At 35.9% G+C, this 23379-nt stretch overlaps 4 protein-coding genes across 6 annotated transcripts; 2 read left to right on the forward strand and 2 right to left on the reverse strand.

Annotated features, from left to right (window-relative positions):
• The first annotated feature begins 773 nt into the window (after window positions 1-773).
• On the forward strand, window positions 774-3659 carry LOC112771346 (uncharacterized). Of its 2 annotated transcripts, none has more exons than XM_025816062.3 (8): window positions 774-1188; window positions 1369-1941; window positions 2054-2216; window positions 2306-2612; window positions 2692-2764; window positions 2858-2948; window positions 3029-3108; window positions 3195-3659. In XM_025816062.3, exons 1-8 carry the CDS (start codon window positions 1111-1113, stop codon window positions 3384-3386), a joined length of 1557 nt encoding a protein of 518 aa, XP_025671847.1. In that variant the 5' UTR covers window positions 774-1110; the 3' UTR covers window positions 3387-3659. The 2 variants fall into 2 exon arrangements, with proteins under 2 accessions (XP_025671847.1, XP_025671848.1); XM_025816063.3 differs by having other exon boundaries at window positions 3210-3659.
• Window positions 3660-6058: 2399 nt separating this feature from the next.
• Window positions 6059-11734, forward strand: LOC112769151 (4-hydroxy-3-methylbut-2-en-1-yl diphosphate synthase (ferredoxin), chloroplastic). Of its 2 annotated transcripts, none has more exons than XM_025813588.3 (20): window positions 6059-6474; window positions 6752-6997; window positions 7277-7434; window positions 7597-7703; window positions 7804-7904; window positions 8008-8084; window positions 8275-8394; window positions 8494-8724; window positions 8828-8944; window positions 9046-9120; window positions 9249-9326; window positions 9410-9469; window positions 9586-9648; window positions 9773-9917; window positions 10128-10266; window positions 10452-10529; window positions 10609-10768; window positions 10857-10955; window positions 11091-11195; window positions 11318-11734. In XM_025813588.3, exons 2-20 carry the CDS (start codon window positions 6781-6783, stop codon window positions 11417-11419), a joined length of 2232 nt encoding a protein of 743 aa, XP_025669373.1. In that variant the 5' UTR covers window positions 6059-6474; window positions 6752-6780; the 3' UTR covers window positions 11420-11734. The 2 variants fall into 2 exon arrangements, with proteins under 2 accessions (XP_025669373.1, XP_025669372.1); XM_025813587.3 differs by having other exon boundaries at window positions 6127-6573.
• Window positions 11735-13530: 1796 nt separating this feature from the next.
• LOC112773265 (uncharacterized) lies at window positions 13531-14807 on the reverse strand. Its single transcript, XM_025818345.2, has one exon. It carries the CDS (start codon window positions 14395-14397, stop codon window positions 13834-13836), a length of 564 nt encoding a protein of 187 aa, XP_025674130.1. The 5' UTR covers window positions 14398-14807; the 3' UTR covers window positions 13531-13833.
• Window positions 14808-15884: 1077 nt separating this feature from the next.
• LOC112770927 (protein disulfide isomerase-like 1-4) lies at window positions 15885-19858 on the reverse strand. Its single transcript, XM_025815411.3, has 12 exons — window positions 18963-19858; window positions 18649-18778; window positions 18145-18310; window positions 17941-18059; window positions 17745-17825; window positions 17407-17493; window positions 17219-17293; window positions 16996-17064; window positions 16832-16912; window positions 16616-16750; window positions 16413-16469; window positions 15885-16305 (listed from the first exon to the last, which is right to left on the reverse strand). Exons 1-12 carry the CDS (start codon window positions 19529-19531, stop codon window positions 16114-16116), a joined length of 1761 nt encoding a protein of 586 aa, XP_025671196.1. The 5' UTR covers window positions 19532-19858; the 3' UTR covers window positions 15885-16113.
• Between the last annotated feature and the right edge of the window lie 3521 nt (window positions 19859-23379).

Here is a 23379-nt window from a genome sequence, read left to right on the forward strand (position 1 = left end):
AAAAAAGTGGACCTTACCTTACCTTCCAAAACATAATTTCATACATTTCCGTTGTGTTTATGAATTTCTAGTACTAATAACATCTAAAATTAAATAATGAATTTCAAAGTGAGAACGACATAAATTTTGACCATAGTATTATTTTTCATATTTTATTAAATTTTATTGGTTATTTATAATTTTTTTTCTAGATGTTAAGTTGATATTTTTTATTTTGATATTAGATTGACAATGCTATTTTTTTGGATTATAGATTGTTGGGGTGTTAATCTCAAATGTAACATCGTTTAATTTGGGATAAAAAAACAGATCCTTCAATTTCTTGAGAGATACAAAAATTAGACCGTTTAATTTCTGTTTCAAAAAGATTAAAAAAATTTGAGGTACAAAAATCAGATCCTTTTAAAAAATACTTTGCATCCATATTTTTTTTTACCAAAAATAGAGAAATTCGAACCTTCGATCTCTAGATGAGTATGGAAAAATTATGTCATTCAAATTATAGCTTGTTGGCAATTTGCACCCATATTTACAAACATTTTACACACAAAAAAATATATAACTTACACCTATATTTATCAGAATTTTACACACATAAATCAATACAGTTTGCATCCATATTTTTCAGAATTTACACATATAAATTAATAAAATTTATTTATTAAAGATAATTTAATATTTATACGAACCAAATAATAATAAAAAATAAAAGTTATTAGGCCACAAAATTTCTGATATTTAGAGAAAATCCTTTTTTATATCATAGAATATATGTGTGGAGAGTGAGAATGAGTGAAGAGAAGAGAGTGTTTAAAAAATGCTCATAAAAACTTTAATGATAAACTTTCACTTCCCTGCTTATCTAACTTGCCCAATTTAAAGCCTTCTCCTTATTTGCCTCTCTCACATGTCACTAAAATTTATTATGCACTAAGAAAACACACAAACTAGTCACAAAAAAGTGTTATATATATATATATATATATACAGAGAGGCACCATCACATATTCACATGACTATGATTCTTGTGTTTGTTGCCTTCAACCACTGAAATTTAATTTCCTTTATTTGCTCTTTCTTTCTCTCCTAAGTTTGTTTTGTCACCACCAAATGACTATTCAGAAGAAACATGATGCTGCTGCAGAAACTCTTTCATGCAAACGAACACTTTCACTTCCACTTCACGGGGTAATTAACTAACTAATTACTTTTCTTTTCTTTTCTTTTCTTTCCTCTTAAATTTTGCTTCTTTTCTGCTTATTTCAAGCTCACAAGTTTCTTGTTTAGTAAAGTTTTAATGGTGTTGCAATCTTGAAGCACTTTGATGGCCTGCTGAATTAATTGATTCTTTTATATCCTGTGATATAGTTTGATGATTCAATGGGGTTGAATGAAGAAACCACAGATGTTCATGATTGGAAAGAACAGAATCTTGTGGCGGATATAGCATCATCAAGAACATGTTCATCATCAGAAGAGGCAAAATCTCAGGATTATGTAGCCATAAAGATGCCATTGACACCAAGTCCAACTCCAACTCATAAGAGAGTCAATTTTCTTGTGACTTCTCGTTCTGTTGATGCCCCAATAAATACTACTTCTTCTTCTTCTTCATCATCTTCTTCAGGACCCTCATCTAGAACTAAATCATCATCATCATCATCATCATCATCATCCATAAGAAACATATTGCCAAAATTCACCTTAAGGAATCATAGGACACCGAATTCGGATATCGAAAAGGCTAATATTTTAGCTCCAGAATGTTCCTCTTTAGATCATCATCAAGAGAAAGACAAGTCTTCTTCAATCTCAAGATCGGTGTCCCTCACTAAGATGTTCACAACTAAGATCAAGAGAACTTCATCATTACCTGTAGAAGAATTGGGTCATGCAAACACAGATTCTGTTCAGGCTGCAATTCTTGGTGGTTCTCCATGTGTAAGATTCTCAGCCACTATAGTCCTTGCTGAAATTCCATTCAATTCAACTTCTGTTGTTGTTCTTGCAACAATAAAATCTAGACTCTTTAACCTCTTAGAAACATTTGCAGAGGGTAGAGACTCAGGGGATGATAGCTCGGTCTCGTTCAGTACCTATCAATACCAAAGAAAAAGGCCATAGGAGAATGGATTCATTCTTCCGTGTTGTTCCTTCCACTCCTCTATTAAAAGAAGGGAATGATTGGTTAACCAAGTACACAACAAAAGATACTGGTATCTATCTATCTATCTATGTTGCCTATGCATTGATGAAACATGATAGAACTTGTTATTAAGGCATTTTAGTGTTTCTCTTGGTTCAGAAAATGGAGATGATGATGATGATGATGATGATGGAGAAGATATAGCTGAAGAAGAAGCTGTGTGCAGAATATGTCTGATTGATCTGTGTGAAGGAGGGGAGACACTGAAGATGGAATGCAGCTGCAAAGGTGAACTTGCTCTTGCTCACAAAGACTGTGCCATTAAATGGTTCACTATCAAGGGCAACAAGACCTGTGATGTTTGTAAGGAGGAGGTTAGGAACCTTTCTGTCACCCTCTTACGCATTCGAAATGTTCAAACTCAGAATAATCCTGGAGCAAGCTCTCAGCACCATGATGATTACAGGCATGTCTAGTTTCTTTTGTTTTGATGCTATGATCCATGATTGTTACAGTTTTAATATGTGTGCTAAATTATGCAACAGGTTTTGGCAGGAACTGCCAGTGCTTGTGATTGTGAGCATGCTTGCCTATTTCTGTTTCCTTGAACAGTTATTGGTAAGAACTAAGAACAACACTCCTCTAACTCAGATCTACCAAAGTTACATACTTTTGTTTTATATATAGTCTCACATATTCAACTCTTTGCAGGTTGGTGAAATGGGGCACAATGCAATTTCCATATCTCTTCCATTTTCTTGTGTATTAGGCCTACTGTCTGCCATGACATCAACCACCATGGGTAGATTTGCAAAACAGCTTTGATCAAGATACTTTTTTTCTAAGAAACTCATCAAAGTTTTTGTGTGTGTGTCTATGCAGTGAAGAGCAAGTTCACATGGGTTTATGCATCTGTCCAATTAGTTCTGGTGGCTCTCTTTGCACACATATTTTACTCCCTGGTAATTCATTTCTCATATTTGTTACATTAAACCAATGAATCATATAATAAGAAATAATCAGATGAAAACTGACTTGAGTGGATTAGAATGGTCAATTTCAGGTTACCAAGAGAGCAATTCTGTCAATAATTCTTGCAACATTTGCTGGGTTTAGTGTGGTGATGAGTGGAAGTTCAATTATTGGTGAGATTCTTAGATGGAGGAGAACTTGGCAGCAACAACAACAACAACAACAAAGTGGAGGAGTGCAAAATCAACACAACTCAAATCACACCTGAAACTGAAACTCCCATGTGGCTTCTTTCATAGTGTTGATTCTTTTTTATTTATTTTTGGTGAGCTCATATTGTTTATTGTTACACAAGTCTTGATTGTACAGCTTATTATATGGCAGCAACTTAATGTGTAACATAGTAATATCTGTATAGTAATTTGGACCATAGATTATCTTGAATATTAGTTGTATATATAATATAAGCCCATCATAATTACAGGGCTTCGGTAACAAGAGCAAGATGATGAGACTCCTAAAATGGAATTGTTGAGTTGTATTTGTTGCTTCTTGTCTCTTCCAACCTGCAATGTTACATCATGTCATGTGCCCATTGTGTTCTTAACTTTTGTTGTCATATGTAGTTTTTTTTAAAAGAAGTTATCACCATAATATCACAAAATTTAAACTGTTTTAAGAATACAAGCAACCAAATATAATGGTCAAAATATTTAGACCAAAACCCAATGCAGGTGTGTTTTTTTGATAGCACATTAGAATCCCATAACCACTATGGACATGGTTTATGTAGGAAAGTAAAATGCACCGAATTGTGTAATATAATTTTGGAAGAGTTTTAAGAGTATCAAAAATACCGGTGTTTCAATTGTTTTAACCTGTGATCTGAATTATAAAAAATATATATAATATATATTAATTAAAATCAACTATTATAACAACTAGAATATCGGTGTTCCAGTACACTTGAAAATTTTCCTTTTCGAGTCTACAACCACATCATGTATTTAGACATAGGTGGATCATCTTGTGCACAAGTTTTTGGTTTACCCAAACGGTATCCCCAACCCGATAGGTTAAGGACTAATCTGTCGTGAATTTGAGCTCCATTTAAGGGTCTGCCGCTGGCCAATGAGTTGCTGCATGCAACAAGTAGGATTCAAACTCCCAACACTTGCTTAAACGGACGAATGAGTTGACCACTCGACCAATCCAAATTAGTTTAAAGTTAAGTATATTATTAACTTCTTAGGTAACAATGATTGATATATATATATTTTTTTTGGTCTTGAATGATTGATAATTGTTAAGTAAGAATCAAACAACGAATAATCCGTGAGACCGTGACCAAATATATATTATCAAACAACTATCCAATATTTTTTTTTGTTTAGAGGAAGAACTGGAAGCCCAAATTCAAGAGACTAATAAGCCCAAATAATCCTTTGATTAGGCTTCTTTTTTTTGTAAGTAACAGAAGATGGAGGAGTAGAGTTATTCGAGTGTTATTAACCAAAAAACAAAGTGTGATTCGAGTGTTGTGCTTGTGCATACCGAGATCTAAAATAATTACAATATTCAATAATCTAATGAGATTTTAGTGTTATAGTTTGATATTTATATATTATTAAATAGATTTGATTTTTATATAAATAAAAATATAATATTTTTTATTAAATATTTTAATTTAATGATTAAAGATTTTTTATATCAAAAAAAGATTTTTGATTCAATACTCATCCCTAATATATTTTTAATATAATATATAAGTGTGGGTTACGAATAATTTTGAAAATATAAAAAGTATTCTGGTGGCATTGTTAAGAGGATAAAAGTGAAAATTTGTTATTTTTTCAACGTATTTAATGAATATAAAATTTAAAAAATTTATATTTGACTTGTATTTTTATATAAATTTTTTAATGATAGTACTTTTAAAGTGATTTTTAAAACACACGTTGACAATTTTTATATTTCAATATTTATTAAATACATGTTACGTTAAAGACTTCAAATATATTTACCAAAAAAAAATGTTAAGGAATTAATATTTTTTATTAATATTAGTTAATACTTTAAATTAATATTTTATTTTTATACTATTAAAATTTATAATTTAATATTTAAAATGCTTTAAACACTTGGTATAAAAACCCCTTAAAATTTTAATTTTATCACTCTTTTTTTTTTTACCTCAATTTGCAATTGAGGGTTCCTATTTCCTAATCTATCTGTGTTCGTTGGATTGTGCGTGTGTTTCCAACACGCATCCCCAGTATTCAATCTTCAACGTTGCCTTTATTATTTTATTACTAATAATAATAATCCTTTATTTATTTGGATGTCGTATAGCATTGGAATATTCCACCAAGACATTCTAAGTCTAAATAGACGGATAAAACTAAAAAAGAGAACAAAGAAAAAGAAATGTGAACACTTAAAATTAATTAATATATATTGTTTTATGCGAGATAATTTTTGTTGTGAATATATAACATGATTGTGAAAAAAAGATAGTAGGACAAATCATCAGAAGGTGGTCTACATTTTATTATTTTAAGAATTGTTTGAGTTTTTAATTTGACTCTTTAATTTCCTAATTATGTTGAAATGACTTCACTGTCCTTCTTCCTTGACCACCAACTCACCTAACCACCACGTTACACCTAACCGCCCTTCCCTCCAATTAATTTCCGCTGCAAAACCAGGGGTCATTCAGTCAAACATAATTTGCTACTTGGCCCCTTGCAATTGATTAATTATGAAATATTTAAATCAATATATTTTTTTTTTCAAATATAGAGAGATTTAAATTCGCAATTTCTACATGAATATGGAGAGACTATGTCATTTAAATTATACGGTCAATATATATTTACTTTTAAGAAAATTTATTATGTATTTGTATTATCTATCACTTGTTGTTCATAAAAAATGTTTAATGCGTGGTTCACTAAAACTGAAAAAATTAATTAAAAAATAAAGGGTAAATGCGCAAAGTTGAATTTCTGGCTGAGGATAATGTTTCTTTAGATGCTGATTTGGTGTGTAAAGCTAAGCAGACAATTTTGTTGTCTTGTTCTGAGTACTAAGAAAATGTACCCCCTTTTTTTCTTGACCTTGTAAATCTAATTCATTTCTTCATGCTCTAATAAATACACATTCAAATCTCGGTGCCTTTGAATCTGAGAAAAGAGGCACATAGAAATCAGAAAAAAATAAAAGATCAAAAGGGCAAAAAAAAGAGACCATTGAATATTGTTTTACACTTTCCAGTTTCCACCACCAATTTCACTTCTTTCTTCACACTCTCCAGACCCTTCACTCTCTCCATCAATCACCTTCATTTTAACCAGGTAATCCCATACTTGAAAGCACTCTTAAATTCAACTCTCTCATTTCTTCACAACCCACTTTCCAAAACTCTTCCTTTCTCAATTCCCAGCACTCTTTAGGTACAGATTCAATATATAAACTTGTTATGTTAGCTTATGCTTTCTATCTGTTCCTAATTTGAAATTCATTCAGAGAGAATTCCTTGTTTTTTTTTTTTTTTTTTTGTTAATTATGACATGTTTGTACTTGTTTCTCATATGCCCAAAGTTGATTTGAGTTTTGTTTAATGTGATCAAGGTGAGGTGAGGTGCTGTTACTCTTTGAAAATGGCTGCGGGTGCAGGAGCTGTGCCAGCCTCTTTTTCTGCCCTCAAGACCAGAGATTCCAGCTTGGGGTTTGCAAAAAGTATGGATTTTGTGAGAGTTTCTGATTTGAGGAGATTCAAGTCTGGAAGAACAAAGGTTTCAATTATCAGGAACTCAAGTTCTGGGGGCCAGGATATTGCTGAACTTCAACCTGCATCCCCAGGAAGTCCTCTTCTAGGTATGATTATTGATGCAGAGAGACACTTGAAAACTGATTTCTATATGATGCATGCAATCAAAGCAAATTGTTCTATGTGAAGAATAAGTTCCATACCTCAAATCCTCCTCTTTATTTTCAAATTGAATTTATAGCTTCAGTTGCCTTTGTTGTCCATCAATTTCACAACCAAATGTATATGTAATCTATGGAGCCTAATTGGTATTTGGAGTGTTTCTGCTATGTGGTTATCTATTCATTTTAGCTTTCTCTGAGGCATGGTTAATAATTTCAATGTAGTTCCTAGGCAAAAATATTGTGAATCATTACACAAGATGGTTAGGAGGAAGACAAGGACAGTGATGGTTGGTAACGTGGCTCTTGGTAGTGAGCATCCGATAAGAATTCAGACGATGACTACAACTGACACTAAGGATGTTGCTGGGACAGTTGAACAGGTTTTACATCTTTTCTTCTGCTTTCAATTTACATTACAAGCTTCTATTTAAGTTACATCGTTTCCGCTATTTATCTGTGTTTCCTTTTTTTCTGTTGAAAAAGAAAAATAACTATTGATGGAATTGGTGGATTATGTTTATTTATCTGTTGTTTATTGGCAGGTGATGAAAATAGCAGATAAAGGAGCTGATATTGTGAGAATAACAGTACAGGGAAAGAAAGAAGCTGATGCATGTTATGAGATTAAGAACTCCCTTGTGCAGAAAAAGTAAGTATTAATGTGGTTATTCTTGAGATTTATTAAAAAAGTTGATGCTGTAAGTTGTAAGTTCATCTTATGTTTTCAAATTTTTTATTTGTGTGTCCAGCTACAACATTCCTTTGGTGGCTGATATTCATTTTGCTCCATCCGTTGCTTTGCGAGTGGCTGAATGCTTTGAAAAGATCCGTGTCAACCCGGGAAATTTTGGTATGTGCACCTCTTCAAATTGTTATTTGTCAATCTTTTTTCCCCCTTCATTTGTTTTAATTGTTTGCTTATATTCTGAATCCATGATTGTGGCCTTTCGCAGCTGATAGACGGGCTCAATTTGAACAGTTAGAGTACACTGAAGATGACTATCAGAAAGAACTTGAGCATATTGAACAGGTAAAGACCATCCCCTTCCCTTGTCCACTTCTTGTTTTCCAGACAAAAATCTGAGCAGGGTTTCACCGAAGCAGAATCCATGTCCAAACAAGGCCTTATTTTTGTTTGCTAGAATTGTTTTGTTCACTGATGTTTAAAAACTTTATTTCCTTCTTTTTACTGACTTACTTTAAGCTTTATTTATTGCCAGGTATTCACACCATTGGTTGAGAAGTGTAAGAAATATGGGAGAGCAATGCGCATCGGGACAAACCATGGCAGTCTTTCAGATCGTATAATGAGCTATTATGGAGATTCTCCAAGGGGAATGGTAAGCAGTACTTCCCCCTCCCATTCTGCTATATGTCTCTGGTAATTTATGTGATTTTCAACAGAGAATTTTCCTTCTCATAAACAATGATTGCAACAGGTTGAATCTGCCTTTGAATTTGCAAGGATATGTCGAAAGTTGGACTTTCACAATTTTGTTTTTTCTATGAAAGCAAGCAATCCGGTTATCATGGTCCAAGCATACCGGTTACTTGTAGCTGAAATGTATGTCCAAGGCTGGGATTATCCGTTACACTTGGGAGTAACTGAAGCTGGAGAAGGTGAGGATGGAAGGATGAAGTCTGCAATTGGCATTGGTACTCTTCTTCAGGTATGGATATAATAATGTATTGCTAATTATTAAAAAAAAGGATATGTTCATTCAGCTTCTTACCATTCATTATGGTGTACTATTTTGATATGTCTTTGTTCAGGATGGGTTAGGTGATACAATAAGGGTTTCACTCACTGAACCACCAGAGGAGGAGATAGATCCTTGTAGAAGGTTAGCAAACCTTGGAATGAAAGCAGCTGAACTCCAGAAAGGAGTGGTATGTGATTCAAATGAATGCCTTTGTTTGAAATCCTAAGTCAACTAGACTCTTCTTACATTGACAAATACCAAGGAATTCTGATGGATCTATTTCTACAGGCACCTTATGAAGAAAAGCATAGACATTATTTTGACTTCCAGCGCCGAACTGGTCAATTGCCGGTGCAAAAAGAGGTAAAGTATAAACTTGTGTAACAAACTTAACCAAAATACATACCACATGCAGACAATTAAGAAAAGTTTTCCATGTTTTCCTTATGGAACTCCTCATACATTTGTAACACATTTACAATGTAATACAGGGTGAGGAAGTGGATTACCGAGGTGTCCTCCACCGGGACGGTTCTGTTCTCATGGCAGTAACCTTGGATCAGTTGAAGGTAACATTTTGGAACATTTTCGATTTGCAAGCACGGGTACATTACATCATTCTAAAATTTATTTCCCCTAATATTTTTTGCAGATGCCAGAGCTTCTCTACAAGTCACTTGCGGCCAAACTCGTTGTTGGCATGCCATTTAAGGTTTCTGTTACTTTTTTACATGTCAAAAAAGGGGTTTCTGTTGCTCTTTTTGTTGAATGAATATCTGATGGATTTAAATAAGAAATTATTGACAGTATACTGTTATATATATGCAGGATCTGGCAACAGTAGATTCAATCTTGTTGCGGGAACTTCCTCCAGTAGATGACCATGATTCTGTAAGAACCTTTACCAAGGCACCATTACCTGTTCTGCCTCATTCCTCATACTACTGTATTTTTCAATCAATTGCAACTGATGGCATGGTTTGTTCCCTCTTTCCCATTTTGGATACTGTATCAGCGGCTAGCTCTCAAGAGACTGATAGATATAAGTATGGGGGTTATAACTCCTTTGTCAGAGCAGCTAACAAAGCCATTACCCAATGCCATAGTTCTAGTAAATCTTAAGGAACTATCTACTGGAGCGTACAAGCTTTTGCCACAAGGTACTACCCAATGACTATCCTTAAGGTTTAATGACATTTTACACTCCTTGTGAAAATTACTTGTTACTTTGAATTTTTGACATGAGCTAAGGAGGATATAAGTTTGTTAACAAATTTATATGCTGAAATTTACAATTTGCTATGATAACATCTTTATACATGCACTTCAAAGTTCATATGTGATCTTAGGTGACTTTTTGGTTCTGTTAGGTACACGGCTGGTTGTGTCTGTACGAGGTGACGAGCCATATGAAGAACTGGAAATTCTCAAAGGTGTTGATGCTACTATGATTCTTCATGAGCTGCCTTATACAGAAGAGAAAATTAGTAGAGTTCATGCAGCAAGAAGGTGACAATGTTACTCATGATTAACTATTTGTTGCATCAATCTGGCTGCATCAATGCAATCAGTATCAATCCTAGACCCTCTTTTCTTGGCTCCTCTCTCTAAATAGTAATAAATGACCCACTTAACACTGCTACCTGCATGTGTATATGATTATGGTAATCCTGATTTATTAACATTGATGTCAGGCTATTTGAGTACCTCTCTGAAAATTCTCTGGACTTCCCTGTCATCCACCACATTCAGTTTCCACATGGGATTCATAGGTAATTCAAAGTTATGGTATTTATTGTTCAAGATTCGAGAAATGCAGTCCTTGTGAAACCAAAGTTCTTCTACTTACAGGGATGACTTAGTCATTGGAGCCGGTTCTAATGCTGGAGCACTGCTGGTTGATGGGCTTGGAGATGGTATCCTCTTAGAAGCCCCAGACAAGGATTTCGAGTTCCTCAGAAATACATCTTTCAATTTGCTGCAAGGGTGCAGAATGAGAAACACAAAGACAGTATGTTGTTCAACCCTTTAACAAGACATACGTTGAATTCGAAGGAATAGCATCTGTGATCTTTACTTCTATGTCTAATGTGTTGCAGGAGTATGTGTCATGCCCATCCTGTGGCAGAACATTGTTTGATCTTCAAGAAATAAGTGCACAAATTCGGGAAAAGACATCACACTTGCCTGGTGTTTCGGTAATCACCTACTCCTAACTCCTTTCCTCTGTAAACCACGCATCTCGCTCTTGTAACAATGCACTATGGTTTGCAAAGTTGCATAAAACAAGAAACTCTGCTGTTTTTGTAATGTGTTGTTGTCTCCTGCATCAGATTGCAATCATGGGATGCATTGTAAATGGACCCGGAGAGATGGCTGATGCAGACTTTGGTTATGTGGGAGGAGCTCCCGGAAAGATTGACCTTTATGTTGGGAAGGTAACATATTCTTCATTCCCAAATTACTAGCATCACACCTAACAAAAAAAAAGAAAAACCAACTTTTAGTTTTCTTTGGTGAGTGAAGTTTGAAACTAAGTTCAATGATATTATAATTACAGACTGTGGTGAAGCGAGGAATTGAAATGGAGTATGCAACCAATGCATTGATTGATTTAATAAAAGAGCATGGAAGGTGGGTAGACCCTCCTGCAGATGAGTAAAGGTTAATGGATCCTGAGTGAAGAGTTTAGGGTCCTGGTGTACATGTGATGTTCTAGTATTGAAATTTACTTTCAACGTAGTCAGAAAATTTTCTTGTAATTGAAGTCTTGATTTCAAAGTTGAAGGGGGTGGGGGTGCTCCACAGCTGCATGAGATATAGAGTTACAGACCACAATGTATTTTGCTTTACCCCCATCAGTAAAAATAAATAGCAATATGTGGAGAATGATGGGTTGGAAGTTGGAACAATGCCCTGTAATATTATCTTAAGAAGGCTAAGGTTGCATGTTTAACAAATTACAGAAACAAGAAAACCACTCTCATGTTTGTCACCCAATATGCAAAAAATAATTTAAGTTTGCACAAATTGTTTATCGAATTGTAAGAATCTCGTTTGTACGCCTTGGCTTATTGTCTGGGTTTATTAGCTTAAATAAAAATATTCATTAGAATAAACTAAAATTAAAAAGTCATGTTACACATCCAAATCTTTTTTACAATCAAGTTCAATCAAATTGGTCAAATCAGTCTCATTAGTGAGAGTGTGAATACACCTCCAATTACTTGAACGTTCCTGTGTTCCTCTTCTCTTCCTTCTTCTTCTCCTTCTTCCTGTTTCTCCTCCTTTTTTTAGCGTTCCTTTTTCTTTGCGTGTTTCCTTCTCGTCGTTCTTCTTTTAATTTTATTTTTGTTGCTGCTTTTTTTTTTCTTTTCCTCCTCCTCTTCCTAGTGATTTTGCAGCATTATACATTTTTTCTTCTTCTTTACTTATTTTTTTTATTACATTTTTTCTTCTTCTTTACTTATTTTTTTTTATTCTTGATAAAAGAGTAAACCAGAGAATAATGAGAAGATAAAACAATAAGAAAAAGATGAAGAAAAGAAGATGATGATAATGATGAAAAAAAAGAGGAGAAATTTTGAGTTTGATACATTCTAGATTTAATTTCGGTGTATTTTGAATTTAAATAAGGTGCACTTTTAGTTTAAAATTGTTTTAAACTAAGGGTATTTGTGTGCCGTCATCATTAAGGAATTTCGCTGCATTACAGATTTGAACTTAACGATGATGATAATAATTATGATAGAGGAGGAGGAGGAAAAGGAAGGAGGAGATAAAAAAAATTCAAATAAAAAAAGAAAGAGAAGGAGATAGAGGTGGTGATGTGGTGGTAGTGACGACGAGATGACGAAATAAAAAGGTGAGAAAAAAAGAGGAGGAAGAGGAGAGGAAGAAGATGATGATGACAATGAAGAAGGAGAGGAAAAGTTGGGTTATCATTAAATTTCGGTGCATTCTAGATTTAATTTTGATGTATTATGGTCTGAATTTGTTTTAAACTGAGTTTATTTGTGTATCGTCATCGTTAAGAAATTTCGGTGCATTCTGAATTTAAATTGATATATATATATAAGAAGAAGATGACGATGATGATAATAACGAAGAGATGGAAGTGTTGGTGACGATGATAAGAATAGAAAAAGATGAAAAAAAAAAGAGGAAGAAGAAAAAAAGAAGTAGCAACATTAGCGGGAAGAGGAGGAGGAATGCAAAGAAGGAGGAAAAACGTGAAGGAGAAGGAGAAGGAAAAGAAAAAGGAGAAAGAGGAGAAGAAGGAGAAGGAGAAAGAAGAGAAAAAGAAGCGCGAAATAGTTATAATAAGTTAGTTAGACTTAGTTAGATATTTTGTTTAGTTGTAAAGTTTTATTCAAAGCTAAATCAATCTTAGACTTGACATCAATTGCACAAACTTTTTTTTCACATGAAATGTCTTACATAATTGTTCTGAATCCAAATAAAATATAAAATATAAAATTATTATATACTGAAGGCATCGAAATTAAATTTTTTTGTCTTAATTAAGTTAGGAATTTGCTAAGAAAAATGTTTTATTAAAAATTATTGAAATAATAAATATTTTTATATTTTTAATGTATTAAATGTATTCAAAACTTAAAAAAATTATATTATTATTTTCTTAAAATATACTTTTAGCATACAAAATAACTAAATCTTAAGTGTAAATCATCATTTTTCTATTCCCTTTTCGTTTTCTTTACCTACAATAACAATATTAGACCGAAAGTGTAGAAAACTACAAATCAGAAGTGAAGTAAAATAATATAAATTCCCCACAACCTTTATTTATTATCACTATTACAGCTAGCAAATAAGAAGATCTGCAAAATGATGATGATACTCTTAAAAATGGAAGAAAGATGTTTCAATCATCACATGATGACCAACAAAATAAAGAATCAAATGGAATCAACATAGTATCCGCCACAACCAATAATAATGGAATGAATAATGAATCTAGCAGCTAGAAAAATATTGAATCTATGGTATAATAGCAAAAACAAACGTGTGTTACATGTTAACGTAGTTGTACGTATAAACCTACTACGTATATTACAGAAGCCCTCCTCTGGCAGCGGATCCGTACTGAGAGCGCCGTATATTCTCCTGCCGCTTCTTGTACACCATCCCTGCCAGTGCAACCACGGCGGCGGCAACGATAACTCCGATCACTATCCCGGCCTTCTTGCCGCCGCTCATTCCTCCTTCTCCGGATGCAGTTGCGGTCTCATCCTCGGGGTCCAAACCGGCGCGGCTTAGTGAGCTTCCATCCGCTGGTGAAGGAGATGGAGATGTAAATGGAGAGCTCTCCGGCGAAAAATCAGGACTCTGAGTTTCCGAATAAGGCTCCGGCGGCGATGAAGCGTCTGGCGAACTGGCCGGAGCAGAGTTTGGAGCGCCAACGCCAGGAGCAAAAGCCAAAACAGAAGGAGAAAGTGAAGGAGATGGAGATGGAGATGGAGATGAGGATGACTTTACCGGTGAGCTTGCGGGCGAGTCAGCTGGCGATTCCGGTGACGGAGACGGCGGAGACTCTGCTGAGACAGTGAGGTGATGGTGCAACAATAATAAGGAGAGTAGAGCGAGAAAAACAAACAAGGATCTCGCACTCGCCATTGTTATTGGTTCAGAGAAGAACAAAGTGGAGAACAGAAGAACGTAGATCTGAATTTGAAGTTGAAATTGAAAATGAAGAGGAACGAACTATGAAGACTGAAGAATGTGTGTGAGAAAGTGTTTGAATCGAAGCAAAAAGGGAAAACCGGTAGATCCGAGTGTGTGAGAAGTGACAGCTGATAAAACGGTTAGGTTAGAGAAGATCTCGAGATTTTGGAAAATAATCGAACGGTCAGCGGGAATGGAGGCACGGGATCCGGACACGTAAGCGTTGGGAAAACGGAAAGAGGCGCGAATTAGAGGAAATAATTTTTCTTAGTCGTTGAAGATTAATAAGGAAGAAAAGATCATGTGAAATGCAAAACAACCTTGTTTCGTGGAAAAGAAACTAGTGTTTTTGAGTTATAAAAATGAAATTGAGCTGAGATAGCGTATATAAACTATATATAATATATGAAGAGTAAGTTATTTAATTTTAATTTTATGAGAGTTACGTGCTTATTTGTGGACATATTATTTCACATGTATGTACAGATGGAGACAGAGTAGACGTATATGCGGAATTGCATGGAACCAGGCATACCGCACTCGCATGTTTCAAGTAATTTTTTATGTACTTGGAAACAGGCATGTACATTTTTAATGAAGGGAAAAGCTTGCTTTTCATGCAATTCAGGAGAGAACTTTATATTTTCGTAGGGGTTAATTGTACTTGTATGTCTACGTTATGGCGGTGCACACTGTTTCTATGTATTGATGGAATGATAGAGTCAAGTTGGTTAAAAGTTAAAACAATAGTGTCTATCAATGATGAGACATACTATAATATATTTGTCATATTCCGAACACTTAAAATGCCATTATAGTTTTCAGTTTCAAGTATTTAAGGCTCTTTTCATGGCAATAAGGATTCATGATGACTTTCATGATTAATTTCAAGTTATAAATTATAAACACATCAAAAGAGGGGAAAAGAAAGGTTACTTAAACGTGATTATATTTGATTTTCTGAGATTTCCCTTATTTAACACATCCTCCCAATTACTTAGGCTGGAACGATTGACGCTTTTAATAATAATAATAATAATAAAAATAATGTGAGTTTCATATAATTGACTTATCGGCATTTAAAGGCATTAGTAGTTGTATAATGTTTATCTCAATAATAACAGGACAAGGCTCAATGACAATGGAAGGATATCAAATGTTAGGCATTGCTCCCTTGCTACTATTATATTTCAGTTTAGCAGGTGATAATCAAATTGATATAGAAGTCGTCATATAACCCACACAAAACAGAAACAATTGTCTTCCAGACTCATGAAGATATAAGAAATTCCTTATTAAACAATCAACATTTGTCAGGAAACCCAAAGATTATTTGCCCCTTAATTATTCCTGTGTTCATTTATAATATCTCCTTGCGTTAAATATTTTTTCAAATAATTACTGGTCGAGCAAAATTTATTATTGGTGAGCTAAATAAATAAACTAAAATATAAGTAATTCTTTCTTTAACGAAGTCTAACCAAAATTCTAAAATATCCAAAAGAAAAAGTCGAAAGAATTAAAGATGATAGTAATACATATATTGGCCCCCATTTTATCCCACTTTCTTCTCTGGGGAAATATTCTTTTCTCCTTTTTAGTTGTGCTCAGTCGTCTTTGCCTAATCATGCCTCTTTGTAAATATAAATATATATAACTTAATTCACCTTATAATTCATCCTTCAAGTCGCTACTGCTACTCTTGCTTTCCTTGACGTCAGAACTCTCCTTGGTAACATCAGTACCCTCAGGTTTAGAAGTCGAGGCCGAGGCTGGTTTCTGGAGCTTGAATGGGATTGATGCATGTTTCTTGAGGAACTTGTAGAAAGCTACCACTGTACGATCTGTATCAACGGTAATCTGCAGACACAATGAACCGATAGCATGTTTAGACAAGGACATACATATCTTCCATGTAAAAGAAATGATCACGAGTCGGATCTAAAGTAAATGAAATATCAACGTACAGGGTCAAAACTCTTGTTTCCTGCTGGGAAGAAGAGTAGTGTGGGGAATCCATCAGACTGCAAAGTGAATATGAATCGATTAATTCTTGAATCCTATCATGACTGCATACAGATGTATTCATGAAAGGCAAAACAAAGTGTTTTTCTGCATCCTTGAAAATTCAAAATTTAGAATGAGTCTAGTTTAAATTTATATTGTTTACCTTTGCCCTAGGATGCTCATTTGTTGTTCCATCCATCTTGGCTATGACAAGTGAGTCAATACTGCGAAGATGTTTTGCAAGTTTGTTGTATATTGGTTCCAGTGCTTGGCAGTGACCACACCAGGGAGCATAAATCTGAGATTATGACAAACATTAAACTAACATGTCCAAGGTACAGATACAAATGTAACACCAATCTAGTGGGTTCAATTATACCTCTAGGAGAACATCCTTTGATTCATCCAAGACAATTTTGTCAAAGTTATTCCCAACAACTATTTTCACATCACCATCATTCTGTCACCAAGATAACAAAAGGTTACACATCATCGACTGATTCAATAGAATATGATTCATGGCTGGAAAAGAAAACAACTCACACTTTCTGGAACTGGATCCGACTTGTAGAAAGGTTTTAGCTTGTCTTGAAGGAAATCTTCCCCAAACGCCTGATATAGAATAAAGATTTGGAATCTTTAGCCAAAATACAGTTTTCAATTTAAACCTTGTTAACTAACAGAATTCAAAACTAACATCCAAGATCATCCCACAACTTGGTAGCAACTTCTAACAGAACCCCTTGCAAGAAGGCAAACAGAATACCTTTATTTTGTCAATAGTCATCTCCCCATCAAGCACAAATTTTCTTCCATCATCATTACCAGTGTATGCAAGTACCTGCATTGAAATTCCAATGGTTACTTAAATTCATTTCATGTAATATGTGAAATATCATAACTTTCAAACCTCAACCTCTTAAATAAATTTGAAAGGGAAGAAGGACTAATTACATTTGGACCATCCCCAGATATACCAAAGTAATCTGAAACCGGCTTTCCAACATCTTCATTATCCACTTGCACATACACAAAGATCAGCTGCAACAGATAAAACATACAATTATTCATTAACTCAATGTGACTCAACTAAATTTCATCAACTCCATCCTCCCAGTCTACTTTCATGACCCATACAGCAGTACCCTGCACCTGAATTCTGAGGTATAGCATGTATTGTATTTAAATAGTAGTGTTCTGAAATACAAGTCATATACACATTCGTCGACGCTCTAAAGAGAAAAAAAGTTATAACATATAGAAAGCCAATAACAGCCTGCAATGAAACATACCTTCCCCTTGAAAAATTTTGCTGCATCTTGAAATACCGGGAGGAACTTTTCCGAATCGTTTGAGGTTGCAAACAACAATATCTAAATGTTCAGTTTAAAAAACATAACACCATTAGAAGGATAATGTGGTGTCATTTCTAAAGAATATCTCAAGATTACAATATAATTAGATAGATAGATGCATATGGATAATTACCTGTTTCTTGATTGGATTTTCAAAAACTGATGGTGCGCTTTCTCTTGTAAAAGTTGTTACCAAGGGAAGCTTATTGGCGAACACAAAGTCTGCTAGTTCAGACTTCACAAATTGACCATCTGCAGAGATGGGGGGAAAAATACATCTTTACTGTAAACATCATGTTAACTAGCAGAAGAGGGAAGAATAAGATAGAAAACAAACCAAAATGGTTCAGTTTTTCCTCTTCTCTCTTGATCAGGATCAAAGTTGGGCGCTTAATGCTCGGGTCAATATGGAAAAGCTTCGCCACATCAGGATTCACAGTTTGATAAAAGGTGACTTCATCCTCAAGTCTTGATGCAGCAGCTAGCTCGTCACTCTCCGGACCCTGATTTTATGACAGGGTTAATGAAGCATAACAACCAACATTTTAAATATACAATTATATAGGTTTGCTTAACCCTATCATATAATCCAGATAAATGACAATAACATATCGTGCAGCTTCATCAAGGAGAAATTTGTTGACTGGTCAATTGGGAAACATAGACTTGCTACGACAAGATCAAGTTATCATGATGAATATCATTAGTAACCATCAATTTCAAAATCCATGTTAAAAGGTACAAAAAAAAAAGAGACAAATTCCACTTCACTTTGATACCGGTCCTACCAGATCTAACCAAACAGGCGATTGTAGCTTGACGAAGACATATAAATACTTACGACTAAAGAGTTAAGGAATCCCAAAACAACTTTGCTTTCGGAGGTCAAAATGCGTTCAGCATCCTCCACTGTGGTAATGTTGTAGATACCAGGTCCTATCTTCTTCTTAATCCAGCTCACTATAGCATCTCTGCATCCCAAATTCAAAAACAAAGTAAAATTCAGATCCAACAAAAGCAAGAACTTGTATACAAAACACAACGTGACATCAAATTTCAGCTTGGATGCAATTACACCGCTGAATTCTAAATCTGTCAAACACATAGTTAGAATCAAATTCCACAGAGATAGAGAATTGAGAACGAGATAGTTACTTGTTCCTGAGGCCATTGTAAGTCTTGTGAACTCCATCAATGAAGAAGTACACGGTGGGAAAACCCTGTATATCGTACTCCTGCGCTAATTCGTTCTCCTCCGTTGCATCCACCTTCGCCAAAATGACGTTCTCGCCCTTCAGCTCAGTGGCGGCGGCGGCGTACTCGGGAGCCAAGGCTTGGCAGTGACCGCACCAAGGCGCGTAGAACTCAACCATAACGTAGCGGTTGTTCTTGACAACGTCGGTGAAGTTCTTATCCTTCAAAATGACGACATCCTTTTCGTCCACTTCGGCTTCTTTGTAGGCGTCAGGATTGAACTCTGTCTCGTCGAAGCCAGTGAAGTCGTCGAGATCAGCGTCGTCGATTTGGTCGGGATCCGGGTAGTGACCTTCGTACTGGTGATGATGAGAGGAGGAGGTGTCATCGGCCTCTTCGAGGAAACTGAGATCTTCATCGTCATCAGCGGCGGCGGCGGCGGCGGTGGTGGCGGAGTCCTTGCAATAAGTAATTGAGAAGGTGGAGAAGAGGAGGAGAGTGGTGAAGGAGAGGAGAACGAAGATCCGCATTGTGAAGCAAGTGACAAATCCAGAAACCGAAGATCGAACGGAAGTGAAAGAGATCTGAGTAAACAGTGAAGTTATGTGAAGCCAAGTAGCTAACACTGACTTTGTTGACTTTCCGGTTTCCAGGGTAAAACAGAATGAACCTTCTTCTCTCTCTCTACGGCGTCGTTTTGGGTCAAAAACTGTCTTAACAAAACTCACTTGCTAATTACAATTAACAAGAAAATCTACCATTAACCCATGTCCTTTCACCACCCAAAAAAACTGTGTCCTTTACTTGCTGTTTTCGGTTATTTTTCTTTCTTTTGTCACCCTTTTTCTTTTTAAACAAATGCCTCTTAGAAGATATCAAACTTTGTTCTATTAGTTACACCAGCTCTTTACCATAACCCAAATACATCCAAATCCAAAGTACTTTGATGTGGATACCCCTTTTTGCACTATACCAATAATCCAAGGACCTATACCAGAGGAAATGATGTGGTATATCTGGGCTCTGTCTTCCCTATATCCATGTGCTATCATAATACCACTCTTCATCAGAAAATGGCATGGACCAGATCCATGGGAATTTCTCATAGTGGAAAAGGGACTCAATGTTATAATGCTAAGTTTTGCTCGGACCCTTTGATCTCACTCGTTATAATAGTTGAAAAGAGTGATTGGGATAAGCAAATGATGCATTATCTCATTGTCATCCTGAAGTACTGGAGATCCACCCCTGTGGTATCAGAGCCTCAGGTTGATAAGAGGAAGAAGAAGGTATTACTAGTAAAAGCAAGTAAGAGAGAATCACTAAATATAATCATGAATATCACAGACTCATCAAGCTCTTCTCAACCTATACATCACTCTACCCCTCTGAGCATAGACCGATTACCCTCCAGTTTAAAGAAAACTCTTGGAAATAAAATTGATCAGTTGGTAGAATTCACTCATGTTCCAGAAGACTCACGTACCCCGGCCACTGAATACCCTCTCATAAGTCCTTACTCTTTCTACCACAGACAAAAGAAATCAACCCTCATTTCTATTCGCCATCTCATCCATAGAAACCCTTCTCCTCCTCCCAAAGAAGTCATCCAGTCCTCTAATCTCCAACAGTGTGGTTTAAAAGCCACTACTGCTGAACAATACATAACCTTAGAAATCCCACAAGAACTCATCGAAAACTACCAAAACCAAGGCTACACTCATATGCATCTAGGGGCAGTCAGGCTCATTCTTACCCTTCATGGAAGGAGATCTCTTCCGGTAACAGCCAAAGTTGCTCTTTTAGATACTACTTTCAAAGAATACCAACATGCCTTGATCGGAGCATTAGTAACAACACTCTCAAATGGAAGTGTCATTCTTACTATAGCTCCTAATTTCACCATGAGATTATCAGATCCTACGATAAGTCAAAGGCTGAAAATCCAAATACAATTGGTAGGAGTAATTCAAGACTCTAATGCTGAACAGGCCACCTTACATCACCAAGTCCTCTACAGAGTCCAAGATCATGCTCTTGATCTTAATCTCCCAAACACTACTGGAGAAGCCCTATTCATGTTCACAGACAGTGCTGGAGGACCTGCAATAGTAAATATTCCAAGGATGATCACTACTGAAGAACTTTCTTCTATCATTCCGTTGGAATGGATTACTGATTATGAGAAAGCTTTCCCAAAAGAACAGGTTGATGTTCATACTACAGCACCTCCAACTATTACCCATAATAGTGATGGTACAGTGACGACTGTCTTTCAGAAACCTGGAATGACCAAACAAATTTCACTGCGAAGATCATCCTTCAGAAGGATCAATATGATCTCTCCTGTTCAGGTGCAAACAACTCATGATCAAAATGATCCACCAGTGCATTTCTATGAGAATGGAAAACCTGTTTACGTCTCTCACGTAAATGGCCACTTCATTTGGGATGTTGATCCCTCTATGTGTGATTCTGACTGTGACTGTGCTAATCAATGGAGTGACACTGATGATGAAGATTATACTAGAAGACGGAGGAACAAGAAAAAGAAGAAAAAGTCGTTACAAGCCCCATGCTCCTATAAAAGACCTGAGCCTCCTGATGATGCTGAATCAGCTCCAATGCTCAGAAAGAAACCAATGATCAAGAGGACAAAACTGTCTAGGAAAAGCTTCGCAGATTATCCTTTTCAGCCAGTCGATACAATCCCATGTATCGCCACCCTCAGATCTTATGAGGAAGAATTCCCACCTTTAGTGACCCAAACTGATGAAAAGAAAATCACAAGGAGACCTTATGTGATACCTCAAGGAATCACTCCACATGGACATCAAGCAACAACTCCTCAAGAAGAGGTGCTCAATTGGCATACAGATAATGCAGTCAGCCAAAATAAAGTACTGCTCCGGATAGATCACACTCTTGATACTCTTGTAGAGAAAACTGAGGGTCTCTCAGTACAATTAAGTTCTATGGCAGAACAAGTGGCTGAACTCAAAGATCGACTTTCTGCACAAGCTTTTCAACTTGATCAAGAACTCAAGGCCTACATTGACAATCGCTACTTTGGCCCAGAATTCCAAAAGAAGAACAGAGAATTGGATCAAGTCAAGGCTCAACTTCGACAAATTGAGATGGACAAAAGCAAAACGACTGTACCCCAGACGCTGTCCATAGACCCATTATCCATGTATGCCAAACCATACCCCTCATATTCACCTGTCTTATTCCCTTCCACATATTCACCACCAGAAACCCCAGATTATGACTCCATCTTCAAATCCACCTACCATTTGGCCAGGCAAGCAAACACTAAAAGATCTATTTCTCCTCAAGGACGGCATCATTCGTCCTTGCCTAGGCCACAACAACCTCAGCCATCCCTCCAATCTAGACCTCATCCTCCTTGGAAGCCAGGAAACTTTTTTAGAGATGAGACATCTTCCAATGTCCCTATGAAAGATAAGGGCATCAAAGAAGGGTCGCCTGCTCCAGGACGATCAATTTATACCCTTACTCTGGATACTCAATCACCCAGTGAAGAGATTACTGGAGAATCAGAAGATGAGACTACTGAGACCAGTGAACAAGAAGATGAGGAGTCTGAAGGAGACTATGAAGCAGATCTTTCAGCAATAGCCATGGTCAACCCTGTAGAAGAAGAGGAGGAAGAGATAACTTCTGAAAGAGATGAACCAGAAACTTCAGCAAATCACGATTATATAAGCCCAATTGAAGTTAAAACTCCCAACAAATGGTTCACTTTTGATGATGTCCCACCAGCAAGGTACAGAGAAAGGTTGAATGAATTTAGTGCGTGGATTCAGACCAACATGGCCAACCCAAATCTCACAAGCAGACAAGTCCTTGCAGATTTCATAAATCGGATGACTGGCAATCTCCGAGAATGGGCAACTAACCTTTCTGAGTATGAAAGACTCCAGCTCATCAATGGTACCTCTTCACAATTTCTGGGGATAATACATCAAGAATTTCTAGGAGACATTGCAATTATCCAAAAAAGAAATTCTCAAGAATACTTTGAGATGAAGTGCTGTTCCCTCAACAGAAAAGACTTGGAAAAACACTACAAAAAGATGGCTGCTAAATATTATCCTCTTGGAGGAAATAATAATCCGCCACTTAAGCAAGTCTTTATAGCATCCTTGCCAGATGAGTTTCAGCCTGAAATACAGCGAATGATGATGACTCTTCGCAAAGAAGTGGCTACCACAACCATTGGAGAAATATACCAGTTAGCCCTAGCTGCCTTGGACAAGTTGTGTGAACAACAACAAATGTTCAAACAGCTTAACAAAAACTCAGGCAAACTCAAAGGAGCATGCAGCAAATCCCATCTGAAAATTAAGTGCAA

The sequence above is a fragment of the Arachis hypogaea genome, chromosome 18 (assembly GCF_003086295.3).
Source record: "Arachis hypogaea cultivar Tifrunner chromosome 18, arahy.Tifrunner.gnm2.J5K5, whole genome shotgun sequence".
NCBI classification, from domain to species: domain Eukaryota; kingdom Viridiplantae; phylum Streptophyta; class Magnoliopsida; order Fabales; family Fabaceae; genus Arachis; species Arachis hypogaea.